The sequence below is a fragment of the Anguilla rostrata genome, chromosome 4 (assembly GCF_018555375.3).
Source record: "Anguilla rostrata isolate EN2019 chromosome 4, ASM1855537v3, whole genome shotgun sequence".
NCBI classification, from domain to species: domain Eukaryota; kingdom Metazoa; phylum Chordata; class Actinopteri; order Anguilliformes; family Anguillidae; genus Anguilla; species Anguilla rostrata.
In genome coordinates, this window is record NC_057936.1 from 47,368,315 (window position 1) to 47,384,269 (window position 15,955).

The 15,955-nt window shown below is 41.8% G+C and overlaps 2 protein-coding genes across 6 annotated transcripts in view; one reads left to right on the forward strand and one right to left on the reverse strand.

Annotated features, from left to right (window-relative positions):
* The window catches only part of LOC135253483 (nephrocystin-3-like), a 67,833-nt gene extending 65,007 nt beyond the window's left edge, over window positions 1-2,826 (forward strand). For both annotated transcript variants that reach the window (XM_064332817.1, XM_064332816.1), the window contains 2 exons: window positions 1,429-1,538; window positions 2,283-2,826. In XM_064332817.1, the coding sequence (XP_064188887.1) occupies window positions 1,429-1,538; window positions 2,283-2,397 (225 nt within the window). In that variant the 3' untranslated portion in view covers window positions 2,398-2,826. The remainder of the gene's footprint in view (window positions 1-1,428; window positions 1,539-2,282) is intronic.
* Window positions 2,827-4,475: 1,649 nt separating this feature from the next.
* si:dkey-12l12.1 (uncharacterized) lies at window positions 4,476-14,639 on the reverse strand. Of its 4 annotated transcripts, XM_064332824.1 has the most exons (10): window positions 14,453-14,624; window positions 12,581-12,652; window positions 9,529-9,600; window positions 8,941-8,976; window positions 7,953-8,057; window positions 7,752-7,859; window positions 7,172-7,273; window positions 6,270-6,374; window positions 5,368-5,472; window positions 4,476-4,930 (listed from the first exon to the last, which is right to left on the reverse strand). In XM_064332824.1, the coding sequence occupies exons 1-10, from the start codon at window positions 14,594-14,596 to the stop codon at window positions 4,856-4,858; spliced, it is 924 nt and encodes a 307-aa protein (XP_064188894.1). In that variant the 5' UTR covers window positions 14,597-14,624; the 3' UTR covers window positions 4,476-4,855. The 4 variants fall into 4 exon arrangements, with proteins under 4 accessions (XP_064188894.1, XP_064188897.1, XP_064188896.1 ...); XM_064332827.1 differs by lacking the exon at window positions 6,270-6,374 and having other exon boundaries at window positions 14,453-14,639; XM_064332826.1 differs by lacking the exon at window positions 7,172-7,273 and having other exon boundaries at window positions 14,453-14,630.
* Between the last annotated feature and the right edge of the window lie 1,316 nt (window positions 14,640-15,955).

Sequence of the window (15,955 nt, forward strand, 5' to 3'; positions counted from 1 at the left end):
GGGATGCATGACAGGCCCCTTCAGCTCGTGTGTCACTTGGCCTGATAATTCAGGAGCACGGTACATTGGAGCAGCCATAACTTCCTGAAATGTTGATTCTGCTCTGTTATTTGTGTGTTCGTCTGTGCGTGCGTGCGTGTGTGTGTTTGTGCGCGCGCGCGCGTGTGCGCATATCTACTGTCAGAAAGATAGATCCTTCACAGTTCTATGTCTGTGCTAACACTTTTATGCTGACAGCTCACATTTTTAACAGCTCAGAGCCAGATGCCATCAGAGAATCACCCCACTTCATCAGCTGTCTGAAGGGCATCAAAACCTGGAGTTTCCTTCAGCTCAGTTTTGCTAACGCAGCCCTTCTTATTGGACGCCGAGTCCCTTTTTTAAGATATTGATTTAAAAGAAATGCAACGGTGCAGTAAATGATTGACGATGCATAAATATGTCCGGACTGTGCTGGCGGGAGTGGCGAGGGCTTGGGAGCACTGGCCGCAGGAGGGGAGGGGTTTCGTGAACGCTCCGTGTCTGATTGGATGAGAGAGGCCTGGGGTTAGAGGATGAGCATGGCTAATTTTCTATGACAGCCTGACCCTTGAAGCGTTCAGCAGTCTGTTTGATCAACTGCATAACTTTACTGTCAACTTCAGCTTATCTTCCGCAGGCTTTGGTGAACATCCCTGCTGTGGAATGTCTGTGAAAACACACACATCTGCTGATCTGTTCAGATAATCTGGCCAATGATGGTGGCAATCTTCTCATTGCTGATACTGTGTTAATGCTTCATAGCTAAAATTTTAATTACAACAGCCATGGGAAATTCTGCTTTTTTCTACCCAGCCTAGAGATGGCCTTACATGATGACGTTTTGGTATGTGCCTTGTCTCTTCCCTGTGTCACGGTCCCAGAGAGGGGCTCACGGTGGAGTGCCCGCCGACTCTTTGGCTTCATCCTCGGCAGGGTGGTGATGTCACCGTGGGGCTGAAGCAGACAGCTTCGGGAGGGGCGGCGCAGGGACGAGCGCCGCGTATTGGGGCACGGAGACGTCCTCACACTCTGTCCTCACACGCTAGACTGTGCGGAGGAGCCCCCCCCCGGCAGCAGCAGCAGTCCCAGTAATGGGGCCGGGGAGGAGGCTCCTGAAGGAACACATCTCTCAGCCCCCACTGGGCCATCGTCAATGCCAAGCCTTTTCATTGAAGCCATTTTCTCACTTGGGAAAGAGCGCTCCCGCAGGCACGCTTTAAAATGGGCACGACGCAGAGCAGCTCCGCGTGTTCTGCTCTATTTACTGGCGCAGCGCTGGCAATCCATCAGGATTTGAACCCGCAAACCTCAGCAAATAGCAGTGCATAACGCAGGACAAACTGTACAATTACTGTGGTCCTCCAGCTCCCCTCGTGTAAGTTATCCATGGACTGTTCCCTCTTGCAGATCGCTATGATTAAGGTGGTTGCTGGGAGGATGGCCTGCAAAGTGGTGGACTGTGCCATCCAAGTTTACGGGGGTGCTGGCGTGTCTGGGGATTTCCCTCTTGCTCAGATGTAAGTAAAGCCAGAGTCAAATTCTGGATTTGTTTGTTTGTTTGTTTGTGTGTTTTATTAATTGCATGTGTGTTCGCATGGGTTATTGGTATGTGTGTGTGTGTGTGTGTGTGTCCACCCATCCATTCATCCATCCATTATCTATACCCGCTTATCCAAGAGGCAGGATTACACCCTGGACAGGCCACACACACCGTTCACTCACACACTCATACCTTTGGGCAATTTAGAGTCATCTGTCGAATGTTTATATGCTATAGAAATTATGGGAAAGCCTGAAATCATTCTGGTGATTCATAGGATCTCTGATACAGTGAAATGCTATATTAAGTGTTCTGGCCCACTGATGACCAGACATGTTTAAAATAATAATAATAATAATAATAATAACCTTGTGCTCTGTGCATGCAAACTGTATGCATCTCATTTTTACTACAGTAATTTTTACAGGTGAATCCCTCCAATGTAAAGTTTGAACCCAACAAGAATACATTCTTGATGATGCACTTGGTTGTATTTGCACATTCCAAACTACATTCCTGTAAAAAGATACACTACCAGTATGTGGTAATAGATACTTTTAAAGTTTTATATTCACATAATCAACAAGATTTGGACATAAATTTCAGTCCATTTTCATGGACCTAATCTGACATCAGTTGTGTGATATAAAGCATGTTTATCTGGGCACTGTGATCTCCCCCTGCTTGTGTGTGGTGACGGGCTCGACTCTGCCCCCTGCAGGTACGCATATGCGCGGACGCTGCGCCTGGCCGACGGGCCGGACGAGGTGCACCTGTCCTCCATCGCCCACATGGAGCTGAGGGACCAGTACAGGAAGGCCACCGCCAAACTGTGACCCCAGAGTCCCGCCGCTCCGCCCTCTACGCATCATAACCCCACCCCCTACGCATCATAACTCCGCCTCCACGTTCACGCCCACAGAGCTGCCATTCAGTTAGGGCAGGGCTGCCGTGCAGGTTTTCATTTCTACCCTAAGGTGGCACATCTGATTCTGCTAATTAACAGCTCTACGAGATCACTAGCTATTGCATCAGATTCGCTTCATTAGGTTTGGAGTAAAAACCGGTAGTTGTTTTTCTTTGACAAAAGCTGTTGTGATTCTGAAATGTCAGGTAGCCGTTTAATCTGCTTCAGCTCATTCAAATATAATTTTTGACTGTTTTGTTTTTGAACTCACAGCATCAAAGCTTGAATGTGCCTTTTTGTGTGAATTATTTATGAGCTATTGATGTTGATATTAATGAAATTAAAGGCTTTACCCGGATGCTGGAGGACTGGCGTTATCCATTCAAATATTTGGCATTCTGATGGAATTCATTACTCTTTTCCTCATCCATAGAAAGCAAATTGCCTGGCAGAACGAAAAGCAGCTCTCCTAACATGTCCTATGGGACCACTAAGAATCCCTCGGTAAAGTGTATTAAATTAATTTTATATTGTAATATTTCATTCAAATAACGCTGACTGACAAAACAGCTACCATTAAGCGAAGGTGATTTAACATGCAGAAGGCATATTTTTCCCTCTGCAGTTTGACAGGCTATAGATGATAAATTGCCACTTTTCAGTATCTGATGCTTGATAGTGTTTATCCTGTTGAGTATTGATTTGAGTTGTATTGTCTGCTTCGTGTAGCAGGCTGATAGATTAAAAGCTGCTTTTGTAAGCAGAGGGGCTGTTTAAGAAAGGCTCAGAGCCTGGTCAGATGTAACCACTTCAGCCGGGTACAGAACAGTTTTAATGGTGTTCTCTACAGGAGGCTTACTGAGTACGCTGGCAAAATACCAATCCATTACAGTCATTAAGCATACTGCAATATATCTAATACAGAAAATATAATAATACATTTATTTCACTGTTGTGTACTTTTTATCTGAACATGGTCATTTGTATATTTGCTCATATATTGTAGTGTTGCAATATCATTTAAAAAAATATATGTTTTCAATTTATTCCATTTCCATAAGCGGTGATAGTCACATGTTGATTTGAAAATGTGTTGATTAAGTGATGCTTGGAATTGTGTTTCATTTTAATAATGTAAACCAACCCCAGTGCTTTCTGCCTTCAATGGTCCTTTGGCTGTTATTGCTCCAAGAGTTTATTTAACAGGGAAAAGAGGGGCGTGACTTCCGCAACAGATGGTTTGGCTGACGTCTTGGCATTTTCCACCCTGGGCCCAGAGTCGGCCGCACACCTGCTGGTGTAAGTGGATTATGGGCATTTTCTCAAATATTTCCACCCTCCCCCGTTCCTCCCTGTCCTGTTGACAGTCTGGCCTCTGTCTTGCAGTTTGGAACGCTTGGTCTGAGCAGTCTTTTCCTGAGGCACTTACCATCTGTAGTTGAAAACACTTTTTTGTCTACATTTTTTTTATCCTAATTTGTAATTTTGAACTATTTGCCGGCAATTTTAACAGGTAGTTTCATGGGAATTTAAGGCTTTTTTAGGTGGGAATGGAAAGGCAAAATTATAATTTATCATTTAAATACTGTGTAATTTAAGCTGCACTCTTTACCTTTTTAAAAATTGAAACATTTTATTTCAGATCCAAGGAACCATATGCAGGCTAACAGGAGACCCCCATCATAAGTTAAAAGCGTGAAAGAAATGCTGTTATATTTTGAAATATTTTCCCAAAACTGTATATAGTCATTATATATAGACTGGCCAGGAACCCCCTACAGTACCTTCAATAACCCACAGGGGTCTGTAGAACCCTCATTGAAAACCCAGGCTTCACTGTAAGCCTGTTATCCTGTAAGATTTTATGGTTTCTATCCAGCTATAGTTTAGCTATAGTTTCTCCTTTGACTCACCATCCAACAGAGCACTGGTATCGTCACAATACCGCTGTCTCTCACTGTAGGATTCTTTAAATTGACACTGTAGCGAATTGAATTTATTCAGAACTGAAATATGCAGAATATTTAATACATAGTTATTTTAAGTTAGTGTGCTTCTTAAAAAGAAAGGCTTATTACAAACACGATAATATTATATCCCATTGATTGTGGAAGACTCAGAATATGAAAGTTTATGAGACAATATAGGTATATGAGTGTTACTGGCAATGAGTAATTACATATTAATTGTGACGAGCTTTTGATTGAAGTAATTACAAATGTACTAAATTTCTGCTGATACTGTATTTTCTTCTTGTGTACATACATAATAAATGTTGAATATGTGTGGCACAGGCATGTTTTTAACTTTGTAAGTTGCAAAGCTCATGAAACATTGTCTCTAAAGACTCATATGCCTCCTTCCATTGCCATATTCCTCGGAAAGGTTTATGGTGCATTCAAGAACAAACAATTTTCTTCACATTTTTCTTCTTTGGTTGTAAGTTTCTCTTGACTCTTTGTCTGCAATGCCAAAAAAAAAATAGTATTAACAAATCAAATGTACTAAATTTAAAACAATACCACCAAAAAAGGGCTGCCTTTTCAAGGGATGCTGTTTTTTTTTTTTCTAACGAGGAAATGCGTAAATTGCATTTCATAAGCTTACCTTGTGCATAACTAGTTTTAAAACCCTATGTAAAAGGATGATGTCACAGAATTTGAAGGTATGGTTTGAGCAGAAGAGATTTGAGGTTATAGTTCAGAGACCATCATAGTCGCTTTACCAGTGGGACAAAAATGCACACAATGTGCAGGACAGAACTCTAGGAATGGAATATTGAATGTGTTTAAACAGTCAAGAGTTTAGTACTGTCAGAGGCAGTAATGGCAAAATTGTTTGAAACTCAGAATCCAGGCGACCAGAATCACTAGCTCCTGTCACCGATGTTACAACTCACCTCCAATGTAGGACGAATGCGACCCAAGGCAGAATGCAGCCCTGGCCTTTTATTCTTCTTCTTCTTTGTCTTGTCATTTTGAAGTTGTCTCCTCACTCTTGTAACCTGAAAATGAACACCAAAATATGCCTCAGTACATGGAACGAAAGACAGCTTCCCTCCCTTATGAGGCACTGAATATTTCCCCAGTTAGATTTTTCTGATTTAACCCTGTACTCTTCTTCTGCACAGCCTCTGTTTTAGGTACAGAGCTGTCAGTCACCAGGACCTATGGAGTCACTACTGTACAACTCTGGACTGACCATTGTGGATTAGTTCTTGCAGGAATGTTGAATGTGTTTAAACAGTCATTTTAAATGCGTTTGTTTTTATTATTCCTCAGTCGACATGCGGTGAATCCATTTGGGCCCTTCAGTTCTCACATGGCACCACATTTTCCACATGAATACACTGCATGAAAGGTCAAACTTATGGTTTGACAATACGTGTCATGAGACATGCAAAGTGACTTCACTTGCCTTCACTCATCTTTTCTTGTGGGCACTCACATTTTTTATATATTTATTCACCTTTCATTACTTTTCTGGACGTGTCATTAGCTAGATTGCATGCGGCAGCTTTTAGAAATGCAGTACACGTACTGTCCCTTCAACAAACAGTTTGATTATCTGTAACTGATGGTGTTGATCATGTTCTGACCCACGAAGCATGAGGGGGAGAGTGTCTTTGTGTCCCTCATTTGAGTGCAGACCTAGGATTGACTGTGTTATAAAGAAAGGGGCGATTCTCTCCTGCTAAGGTAAGAGTTTTGTACTGTCAGAGGCAGTAATGGCAAAACTGTTTGAAACCCGGAATCCAGGCGACCAGAATCACTAGCTCCTGTCACCGATGTTACAACTCACCTCCAATGGAGGAAGACTGCCACCCAAGGGAGAATGCAACCCTGGCCTTTTATCCTTCTTCTTCTTCGTCTTGTCATTTTGAAGTTGTCTCCTCACTCTTGTAACCTGAAAATGAACACCAAAATATGCCTCAGTACATGGAACGAAAGACAGCTTCCCTCCCTTATGAGGCACTGAATATTTCCCTAGTTAGATTTTTCTGATTTAACTCTGTTCTCTTCTTCTGCACAGCCTCTGTTTTAGGTACAGAGCTGTCAGTCTCCAGGACCTATGGAGTCACTACTGTACAACTCTGGACTGACCATTGTGGATTAGTTCTTGCAGGAATGTTGAATGTGTTTAAACAGTCATTTTAAATGCGTTTGTTTTTATTATTCCTCAGTCGACATGCGGTGAATCCATTTGGGCCCTTCAGTTCTCACATGGCACCACATTTTCCACATGAATACACTGCATGAAAGGTCAAACTTATGGTTTGACAATATGTGTCATGAGACATGCGAAGTGACTTCACTTGCCTTCACTCATCTTTTCTTGTGGGCACTCACATTTTTTATATTTTTATTCACCTTTCATTACTTTTCTGGACGTGTCATTAGCTAGATTGCATGCGGCAGCTTTTATAAATGCAGTACACGTACTGTCCCTTCAACAAACAGTTTGATTATCTGTAACTGATGGTGTTGATCATGTTCTGACCCACGAAGCATGAGGGGGAGAGTGTCTTTGTGTCCCTCATTTGAGTGCAGACCTAGGATTGACTGTGTTATAAAGAAAGGGGCGATTCTCTCCTGCTAAGGTAAGAGTTTTGTACTGTCAGAGGCAGTAATGGCAAAACTGTTTGAAACCCAGAATCCAGGCGACCAGAATCACTAGCTCCTGTCACCGATGTTACAACTCACCTCCAATGGAGGAAGACTGCCACCCAAGGCAGAATATTGCCCTGGCCTTTTCTTCTTCCTCTTCGTCTTGTCATTTTGAAGTTGTCTCCTCACTCTTGTAACCTGAAAATGAATCCCAAAATCTGCCTCAGTACATGGAACGAAAGACAGCTTCCCTCCCTTATGAGGCACTGAATATTTCCCTCGTTAGATTTTTCTGATTTAACTCTGTTCTCTTCTTCTGCACAGCCTCTGCTTTAGGTACAGAGCTGTCAGTCTCCAGGGCCTATGGGAGTCACAATTGCACAACTATGGACTGACCATTGTGGATTAGTTCTTGCGGGTTTATTTGTAAAATGGCTTCATGTATATGCACCATAAAAAAGTAACGTAAATCATACCACCACATGTATAAATATGTGAGTAATTGGTTTTTGATTATACTGTAACATTTTCCTTAAAGTACAGTATCTTTAGATATTGCAAAAATCACACGGTAAATAGGACAATCATAACGTGCAGGAGTTTTTTATTTTGCTGTAATCTGACAGGGAGTCAGTTAAAGCGCGATGGCATGGGCAGGGCTGACGCGGCTGCCTACCTGCAGGGATTTGGGCTGTTTGTGGCTCAGGAGAGAGAAGGAGCCGACGCGGGGCTTGCGTCTGGGCTTCGTCTTCATGGCTGGCAGCTGCCTCGGCGATCTCTCCGTCTGCGGACAGAAGGGACCGCGGTGAGACCGGCGGTAAGCGGTCACCCGCGTGCCGAGCAGCGTGCGGATCTGCGAGCGCGTGCCCGTGCTCACCAGCATTAGACGCATCGGCTGTCCTGTTACAGATGTGCTGCCTGGGTAGTGGAGTTTTTTGGGCCGGTCCCTTTCTCTCTCCAACTGTCTCTTTGACCTGGAGGGCTATGGAGATTGTCATAATCAAGGAAATGTACAAGATAAATATTGACAAAGCACAGCATACTGTAGAATAAAGCAGCCTTTCAAACTGTCTCACTTCCTCGCAATACCCCAGCAACCACAGCTCATATGAGCATGTTTCTTCCACACTCCCTGTTTATATGCTACATGTAGATAATCAGTAACACTTTACTTGAACCCTTCGACATAAGGCTGTCAAAACACATGACAGCTGTCAGTTTTTGTCAAATAACATAAAGCTCATACTTCTATCAGTAAATGTTATGACAGTAATATCTGTAATAACATTTACCAATAAAAGCGATGACAGTTTTATGTTATTTGACATGCTAAACTGACATCATCTGTTATGGCGTCTTGTGACAGCTGTTATGTCATGTATATGACAGTGTTATATCACCCTACCTCAAAGGGTTCAAGTAAAGTGTTAAATAAGAAAATAGTACCAGCACACTGCTATTATGCTCCCAAGTGATTTATTCAACTAAAATCCACGAGCAGTGACAACGTTTTGACAATTTTGGTCTTTGTCAAGTAAAGTGTTACCAGGAAATCACCGGTAATGCCTGAAACCGTGAAGTTTATTGGGTTTTTATTTATTTCTGGATGTCATCACACAATTTGTACATTTTAATCCAGCACACAGCTTGCATTCTTTTTACATACAACCCATTTATACAGCTGGACGTAAGTGATTTAAGTGCCTTTCGCGAAGGTAAAACACCAGTGTCCTACCTAGGAGTAAAACCTGCAATCCCCATTTCCTCTCCAGTATGCTAAACTGCCACATTGGTGTTACCAGGGAACAGGTGAATCTGACAGATGCTGAGACTGCACTGGTATAGTGCGAGCAGATCAAACTTACTGGTGGTTTCTCTGTCGGCTTTGGATCAAATGTGATCTGAAGAAAAAATATGATAATCATTATGATTGCTGGCATGGACCTATGAGGACATCTCATTGAGTTTTACGTAAATGGGGCTTTGGTATTGATTTTTCCCTATAATGCTTAATGAATGTAAGGCTATTTGGAAAATTGATAGTCAGCATTAACGTGATTCTTGGTGCTGCTTCTGCAGCGTAGCACAAGGGTCCTACAAGCAAGAATAATGGATTGAAGTTTTACATTCATTTGGAGCATGAAATATTGCCTATGATGAACACTAAAATTAGCTACAAAAACGTTGCATAAGGAGCATTTGTTTAAATTTGTAGATGAGGAAGAAATACCGTACATAACAGAATGATTACATTCAGGCTTTAGTATAGTTATACACAGAAGTAATTCATGCTACCCTAAATTATTTTATTATCTTTTGTCACTTCCTTAGCTGATGCCATAATCGAGTTGAATAATTTGGTGATCTATGTTGAGTTCCTCACTCAAGGTTACCATTGCACCAGTGGTATACCCATCAACCCACACATTATCAGCATATCATGTTCTCCTTACTCCGAGGACAGAGAAGGCTCCGGGTGGCCTCCTCCTCTTTTTAGGGTCTGTCTGTCGTCTCACCCTTTTCGCCTGTAAGAATTCAAATCAAGAGAAGACATTAGATGATATGATGATGAGAACGGGTCATTCAGCCCATCTATGTTTGCTTATAGTCTATAGATTATCAAGTGCTACAGACTTAAAGAGTCTCCGCTTCTCCTGCATAATCTGGCAGGCTGTCCCTAAGCCCCCATTGGCAACTCTGTATAAAACAAAATTACCATGAACAATTTATTGCCTATTGGTCCTTTTGTCCCACTGAACAGACTAAAGCCTGAAAAAACTTTTTTTTTTTTTTTTTTAGCTCATATCTATCTGGATTTGAAAAACTCCAAATCCCATCATGGAAACTTTATAGCAAAAACCAAGAAGACAGGAGGACACACATCTCATATCATATCTGACATGTGAAGGCATTCCCCATGTTTCAGATTACATAAAGCTGTCAAATTAGAAATATGCCACAATGTGCGTAAATGAGCATAGTTCACTTGAATAACATCTGAGCTGGAGAAGGGGTATGCTTCTGGCCGTGAGGAAATTCAAGCATTTTACCTGTGTGTACCTCACAGCTGTTATTTGCATGTCAGATTTAATTGGACATTCATGTCCCACATGACCTCATTATGTTTCACTTCATCAGTGCGTGTGACCTGGGAGGCCGTGGAAGCCAGGGTAGAGGGGGCGGGGCTAGAATGTTAAATCTGAAGCATCTCATTTGTCCAGCTGTTCTGGAGAATCCTGCAGTGATTCATAATTGCCGGCAGATTGGTTATGTACATAGGGGCTTTGAAATACTACTTGTTACTTTTCTCCCCTGAGATTGTCTCTAATTTTCGCTTCCTATCTCTGATTTCCAAAGTCCCCCAATCTGGGAGCACTACAATAATTTTTATCCTGAGTACACATTCAGTCTGTTCTCTGATAACTATATTCCTTTTAAGCTGTGATAAGAACCTTTGTAGTTTTGAGCATGAACAGCAAATTCACATCATTAACTTTCAATGACATATAATGCAGGATTACTTTACTCCGGTACCCTTACAACACTTTTCACTTATTTCAGCTTGAAACGAAATCTAATTGCCGTTCAAGTTTTTCAAAGTATCTAAAATGTCTATTCTGGTAACATCAGATTACTGTGCACTTTGATCAAATCACCATCTTAGTCATTCCATTTCATATTTGTCATTGATTCCATGACAATGGCCACACTGCCTTGTGTTGAAAGTAGTTCCATCAGGGGAGACAGGTACCTCTTTTCCACCAACGCGAACCTAGTTCTGGTTCTGGGCTGGTGCTAGTGCTGGTTGGCACTTGGTTCAACTTGCGAACTTTCTATGAACCAGTTTGCTTTTCCACGGGCTAGAGAGCCATGTCATTACATCACTGTATACGTCTGTATACGTCTCCGCTTTCCCAGCAACATCGTTACCTATTAAAATGTATGTCCTGTAAAAATACAGATAATAAACTGTCTAAATGTAAAAAACCAACTTCATACATATACATTTAGTTATATTATTACAGCCTTATTTACTATATCAACTTTAAGACAAACAACACGCTCGGAATGATCTCATCAGGACCCATTAAATCCAATGGTGCAGACGTTGCTTCATAATTTCAAACTGAGAGGACAATCGAAAAATTAAAGATTTACTTCAATCATCTACTGGGACTTTTGCCGTTTATTGAGGGTATGACAGAAAATTTTGGTGCCGCTGACTATAATCGAATGTTTTTCACATTTACTGTTCGATTGAGCAAGTACCATTCATAGTACATTTTTATGAGTTAGTGCAGTCAGATTGCGCTAGTTGCTTAACATTAACCTTGTACGGCGATCAGTAAAGGCTAACAGCACAGTACCACTTAATTCTTGTCACTTTTATCACCACTGTAATGAACTAAAAAAAGGCGACAAACTGACTTTTCTGTGAGAAATGTATTGTCGAGCTCACGCGCGTACACTACTGGCGACATTCCATAGCTGCAATTTGCTCTAACGGCTATTTTGCGTCCTGCGACTTGGGCTACAACAGGGAATATGTAGGGATTCCTAGACGTGCTCATAGCGACCACCCTTTCTCATATTAACCTCAAATACGCAAGACAGGACACTTAAACAGTATGCTAGCAAATTTATGTCTAGTTCCATTCATTTATATGGGGTAGTCGATACACGTCCCCTTAGCAACCAAAAGCTAGCGCTGGACCACCTCTGACTTAATTGCCGGCACAGACAAAAATTGCGAAAGTACTGAAAAAATAACTACTGGAGGATAACAAGGATATTTTTTACTACACAACTAGGTACAGGTTGTTACCAATATTTCGCCTATTTCATATATAGTTGCAAATCAGTTTACGTTTTCCTGTCTGTCAAACGAAGGTGGTCTCACTCTACCTGGTGGTCACAAAGATTTAGTTTGTCTTGGTTGGTCACGATAATCCCGCCCCCAGCCCCTGACGTAAGCGGTTCTTGGTTCTAGACCAGCCAAGTGTTGGTGCCGCTTTGGAATCAGTTTTCCTGGCCGAGAGCTGGTTCTTTTGCGGTCGAAAAGTGAAGAACTGGTTCACGATTAGGCACTGGCCCCGAACTGGCCCTCGAAATGCCTTGGTGGAAAAGGGGCATGTGTGACACAGCTTGTAGACGGACATCTCACAACCCATACACAAATCCCCCCTTGTGGCCAGGCTTTGATTCCCCATCATGGTACGTTCTATACTGTGATCCCAATTATAACCCTCTCCACTTTACCTGTCTGAATAAAATAAACACACACACACAGAAGGGTAGACTGTCCACTCTCCTTAAAAAAAAAAATTAAAAGAAAGTGGCTCAGTCAGAAAAGAACCAGTAAAATTTATCAGCTGCCTTTACAAAAACTATGGAGAATATTCAATCACACAATCTACATGCTGGACTGCACATCTAATCTATACTCTGTATTGATAGTGACAGAAATGGTTTTGAGTGGTAAAAAGTGAAGAGAGTGGCACGTACCAGCTGTGCAAGACCAGGCTCCCAAAGTGCTCCAGGTGGTGCCAGTGACTTTCGTTCCGTGAGTTCAGCTGGCTGAGAACAAAAATTTCATGTACATTTAACCCCCATCTCAAAATATAGCTGTAACACTAACATGCCTGGTGGCAACTGCTTCAAACTATAACTCTAACCCAAACTTTCAGAGGTGGAAGAGCTGTGTCTATGTGGAACCTCGGCCTTATACAATATGTCAGAAATAAAGGTGCAGTGGAGGTACATTTTTGTGTATCCTGAAAGTACAATAATGTTCTATTTGGGTACTAATAAGCACCTCTTACAATAAGTATTGCTGACTAGGGGTACAATTTTATGTACATATAGGGTACCATCCCAGTGACAAGCCTTCATACCTTTTTAGACACTTTTTCATACCTTTTTCCTGAGAGTGCAGGATGGGGTTAGTCTCACAGCTGTCTGTTCCTGAGATGACTGCTGTATGAGTATGCTGTTTGAGTTGCGTGCTTTCACCGAACGCCAGTTTGAATCATTGCCTTATGCTGAGGGCAATGACTCATTTATGGTCTAATACATGGTGGTCAGTGATGAAACATGGTGATGTCATTCACTTTTGTGATCTCAGATCTTGATCCTGTACTTTAATGGGTTAATGAAGGCATAAATCAGAACTGCTGCACTTTATAGACTTTAAACCCATTGACCTGAACTGTCAATACATAGACATGCGTTCATATTTTCACCCAAGGTGTTTGATCATATTTTTGTCCGTAAAAAAGGATGCACTTTTTGCGTTCTCCATTGTAAAGCTATTACCTGTTGGTTTGTTAAATATTGCTGATTGAATGTCTTGAATTCAAACATGTACTGGGAGCTCAGTGAAAAACTGAAAGGTGAATATGTCAGGTCCCTAAGCTGTATTTGTGCCAGTCTTATCCAGAATAACCATTGGGGGAATTTTTGGAAGGTCAAGTTGAATCCCAGTCATTATCTGAAATATATGTGCAGAGCATTACCAGAGATTCTGAATAGCACTTCCAACAAAAATACAGATAATGGGATTTCTGCAGTCTCAGTAAGGAACTGAATGACCACAATATCAGCCTAAGAGGCCTTCTTCTTCTCTGAGAGGGTACCGGATGTTGGAGAGGGAAAAGGAAGATTACAGAAAGCTTCCCTGTGAAAATGAGATGATGGATGATCTCTATGCAATGCATCATGGGAAATCCAGTTGGTTCCATTTGGTTTCTAATTGTACTGCAGATGAAAATGATCCCATCTCAGAACAGCACATTTGCTCCTTTGAAAGCCCTGAATAGCAACCTGAGAGAACATTTGCTGTGAGATAACAGCCTGCCAATGTCCTCCATCCAACAATATATGAATGAACAAGAATATGAATATTCACTCTGTCCCCAAAGATGTCCCATTGCACCCTGAAGAGAGAAAAATGCAATGCCACAGCCTGAAGGTAAGAGACTATATATACCCAGATACCCAGAACGAGACATTTTCTTTACTCTTGAAAATATTTTTTTTTCACTTCAAAATAATAATCCTCTTTACTATCATTATCCTCATTGACATCATCCATCAAAAAAGCTGCAGAAAATCAACACTTTTTTATGTCAGCCATATGCTCAGTAAGCTCACTTGGCAAGAAGACATGAAACAATCAACTCAGTCCATGAAATAATTCTCCAGTCACTCTTGGACTGCTGTCTTGGCAGACAATTCGAGAATGGTAACTAGAAAAATACTATCCTCAAATAATGCCCCCGAACGCATTTCTGTGTAGCTGCTCTAAGGATGTTGCTTCTGGAGAAAATGCCACACAACTACAGAAGCCCACAGGAAAAGAGAACCCATATGGCTTACCAGTGCTCTGGTGGCATCACCACCCACACACTCCCTCCTATACTCCTCCATCTGTCCCGACGTCCCTTTGTCCGCACAGTTGAGGGTATTCACGAGCAGGCTGCCCTGCAGGCAGAGCAACCACACCAGAACAGCCCCTTCCATGGCCAGGCACTGCAGGCGAGCGCGTCAGTCGGCTGTTTTATACTCGCAGGCATAATGACATCCAGATGGAGAGCGGAGAGCGAATGCCAGTTTCACACAGACAAACACAGCACCGGCGCCCAGGTCATTGTGGCCGCGAGAAACACGTCAAATATTCGAGGGGGTTCTGCCAAATTTCAAAGTCCAAGCGACGTTGACGCTTTCCTGTTTTTGGGCTCTCTGCACTCCCTTGCCAGAGAGCGAGAGAAAAAGTGAAAACTTCAGACGAAAACAAACGCGAACAAATCAGCCGCGCGGTTACCATACGGCTATCCTGGAGGACCAAAACGAAAGGAGTGTTTGACAGCGTTGCTTCACAAGCTCTCATTCTAAATGCCATTGATTTAACTGGAAATATGAAGCAAACAGCATAGAGTAGAACAAACAAATACACACACACACATGCACGGATGCACACACATGGGCACAAATTCAAAACCATCCTCACCACCACCACTGTTCTAACTGTGGCCTTTTTTGTGGGTGAAAAACCTTTTACAGTGCCTCATCTTGAATAATATTTTCCATCCACAGCTTAGCTTACTTTACTGGTTCCTCTCTTCAGAGACAAATAGTGTACAACACATGGCTCAGGATTACATCCTTCTTTTCATAAAAGAAAAAATAAGAGGGTTAATATATTTTCTTTCTGCAGTTAATTCCTCTTGGCTATCTATCAAGCTGTGTTTGAAAAGTGTCCATTAATAAGCCAGCCTGCTTAAGGAAAAAGACATGCACAGAATACCAGTCAGGTCTTATTTCAGACAAAGTGTTACTGTGAGCATTAATAAAGTTTTGACACTTTGAGTTTGACACTGTGCTATTTCTGCTGTCAAACATCTTCATCGACAGTCATACAAAGTTTATAATTCTAAAGCAATGGTTATAGCACAGAAAACAACTGACAGCAGTTGCCAGATGTCTTTTTGGGCAGATGTTAGGTTTTGGACCAGAATGTCCTGTTTTCAGATTATTTGCACAGGTCTGGTTTGTGGTCTAGAATGGATAATATAAATGTCCCGTCTGAATAATTGATTAAAATTTTACTGCTGGTCAAACGGTAAAAACTGGAGCCAACTGGAGAAAAAAGCTTGTATGTTTAAGTAGGAATTCCTTAGCTTCAATGTTCCAAATGATAAAAAGATACCGCCTGGAAATTTTCGCAAAGACATCATATCAGTCTATTAATTAATAGATTTTTTTTTAAATCAGATTTTCTAAATTAGCCTCTCAACCAAGGTTAATGTGGGATGCTAAACCTGCTGATGCATCAGTGGAAGGTGTAGGAAATGATGGAAAGTATGAGGGAGAAAAGCCCTC

Coding starts and splice junctions, on each gene's coding strand:
- si:dkey-12l12.1 (XM_064332824.1), bottom strand. CDS start 14,596: ATGGAAGGGGCTGTTCTGGTGTGGTTGCTCTGCCTGCAGGGCAGCCTG. Junction 8,977..9,528: donor GAGCCTTCTCTGTCCTCGGA/GTAAGGAGAACA, acceptor TTTTTTCTTCAG/ATCACATTTGATCCAAAGCC. Junction 5,473..6,269: donor GCAGTCTTCCTCCATTGGAG/GTGAGTTGTAAC, acceptor GTTCATTTTCAG/GTTACAAGAGTGAGGAGACA.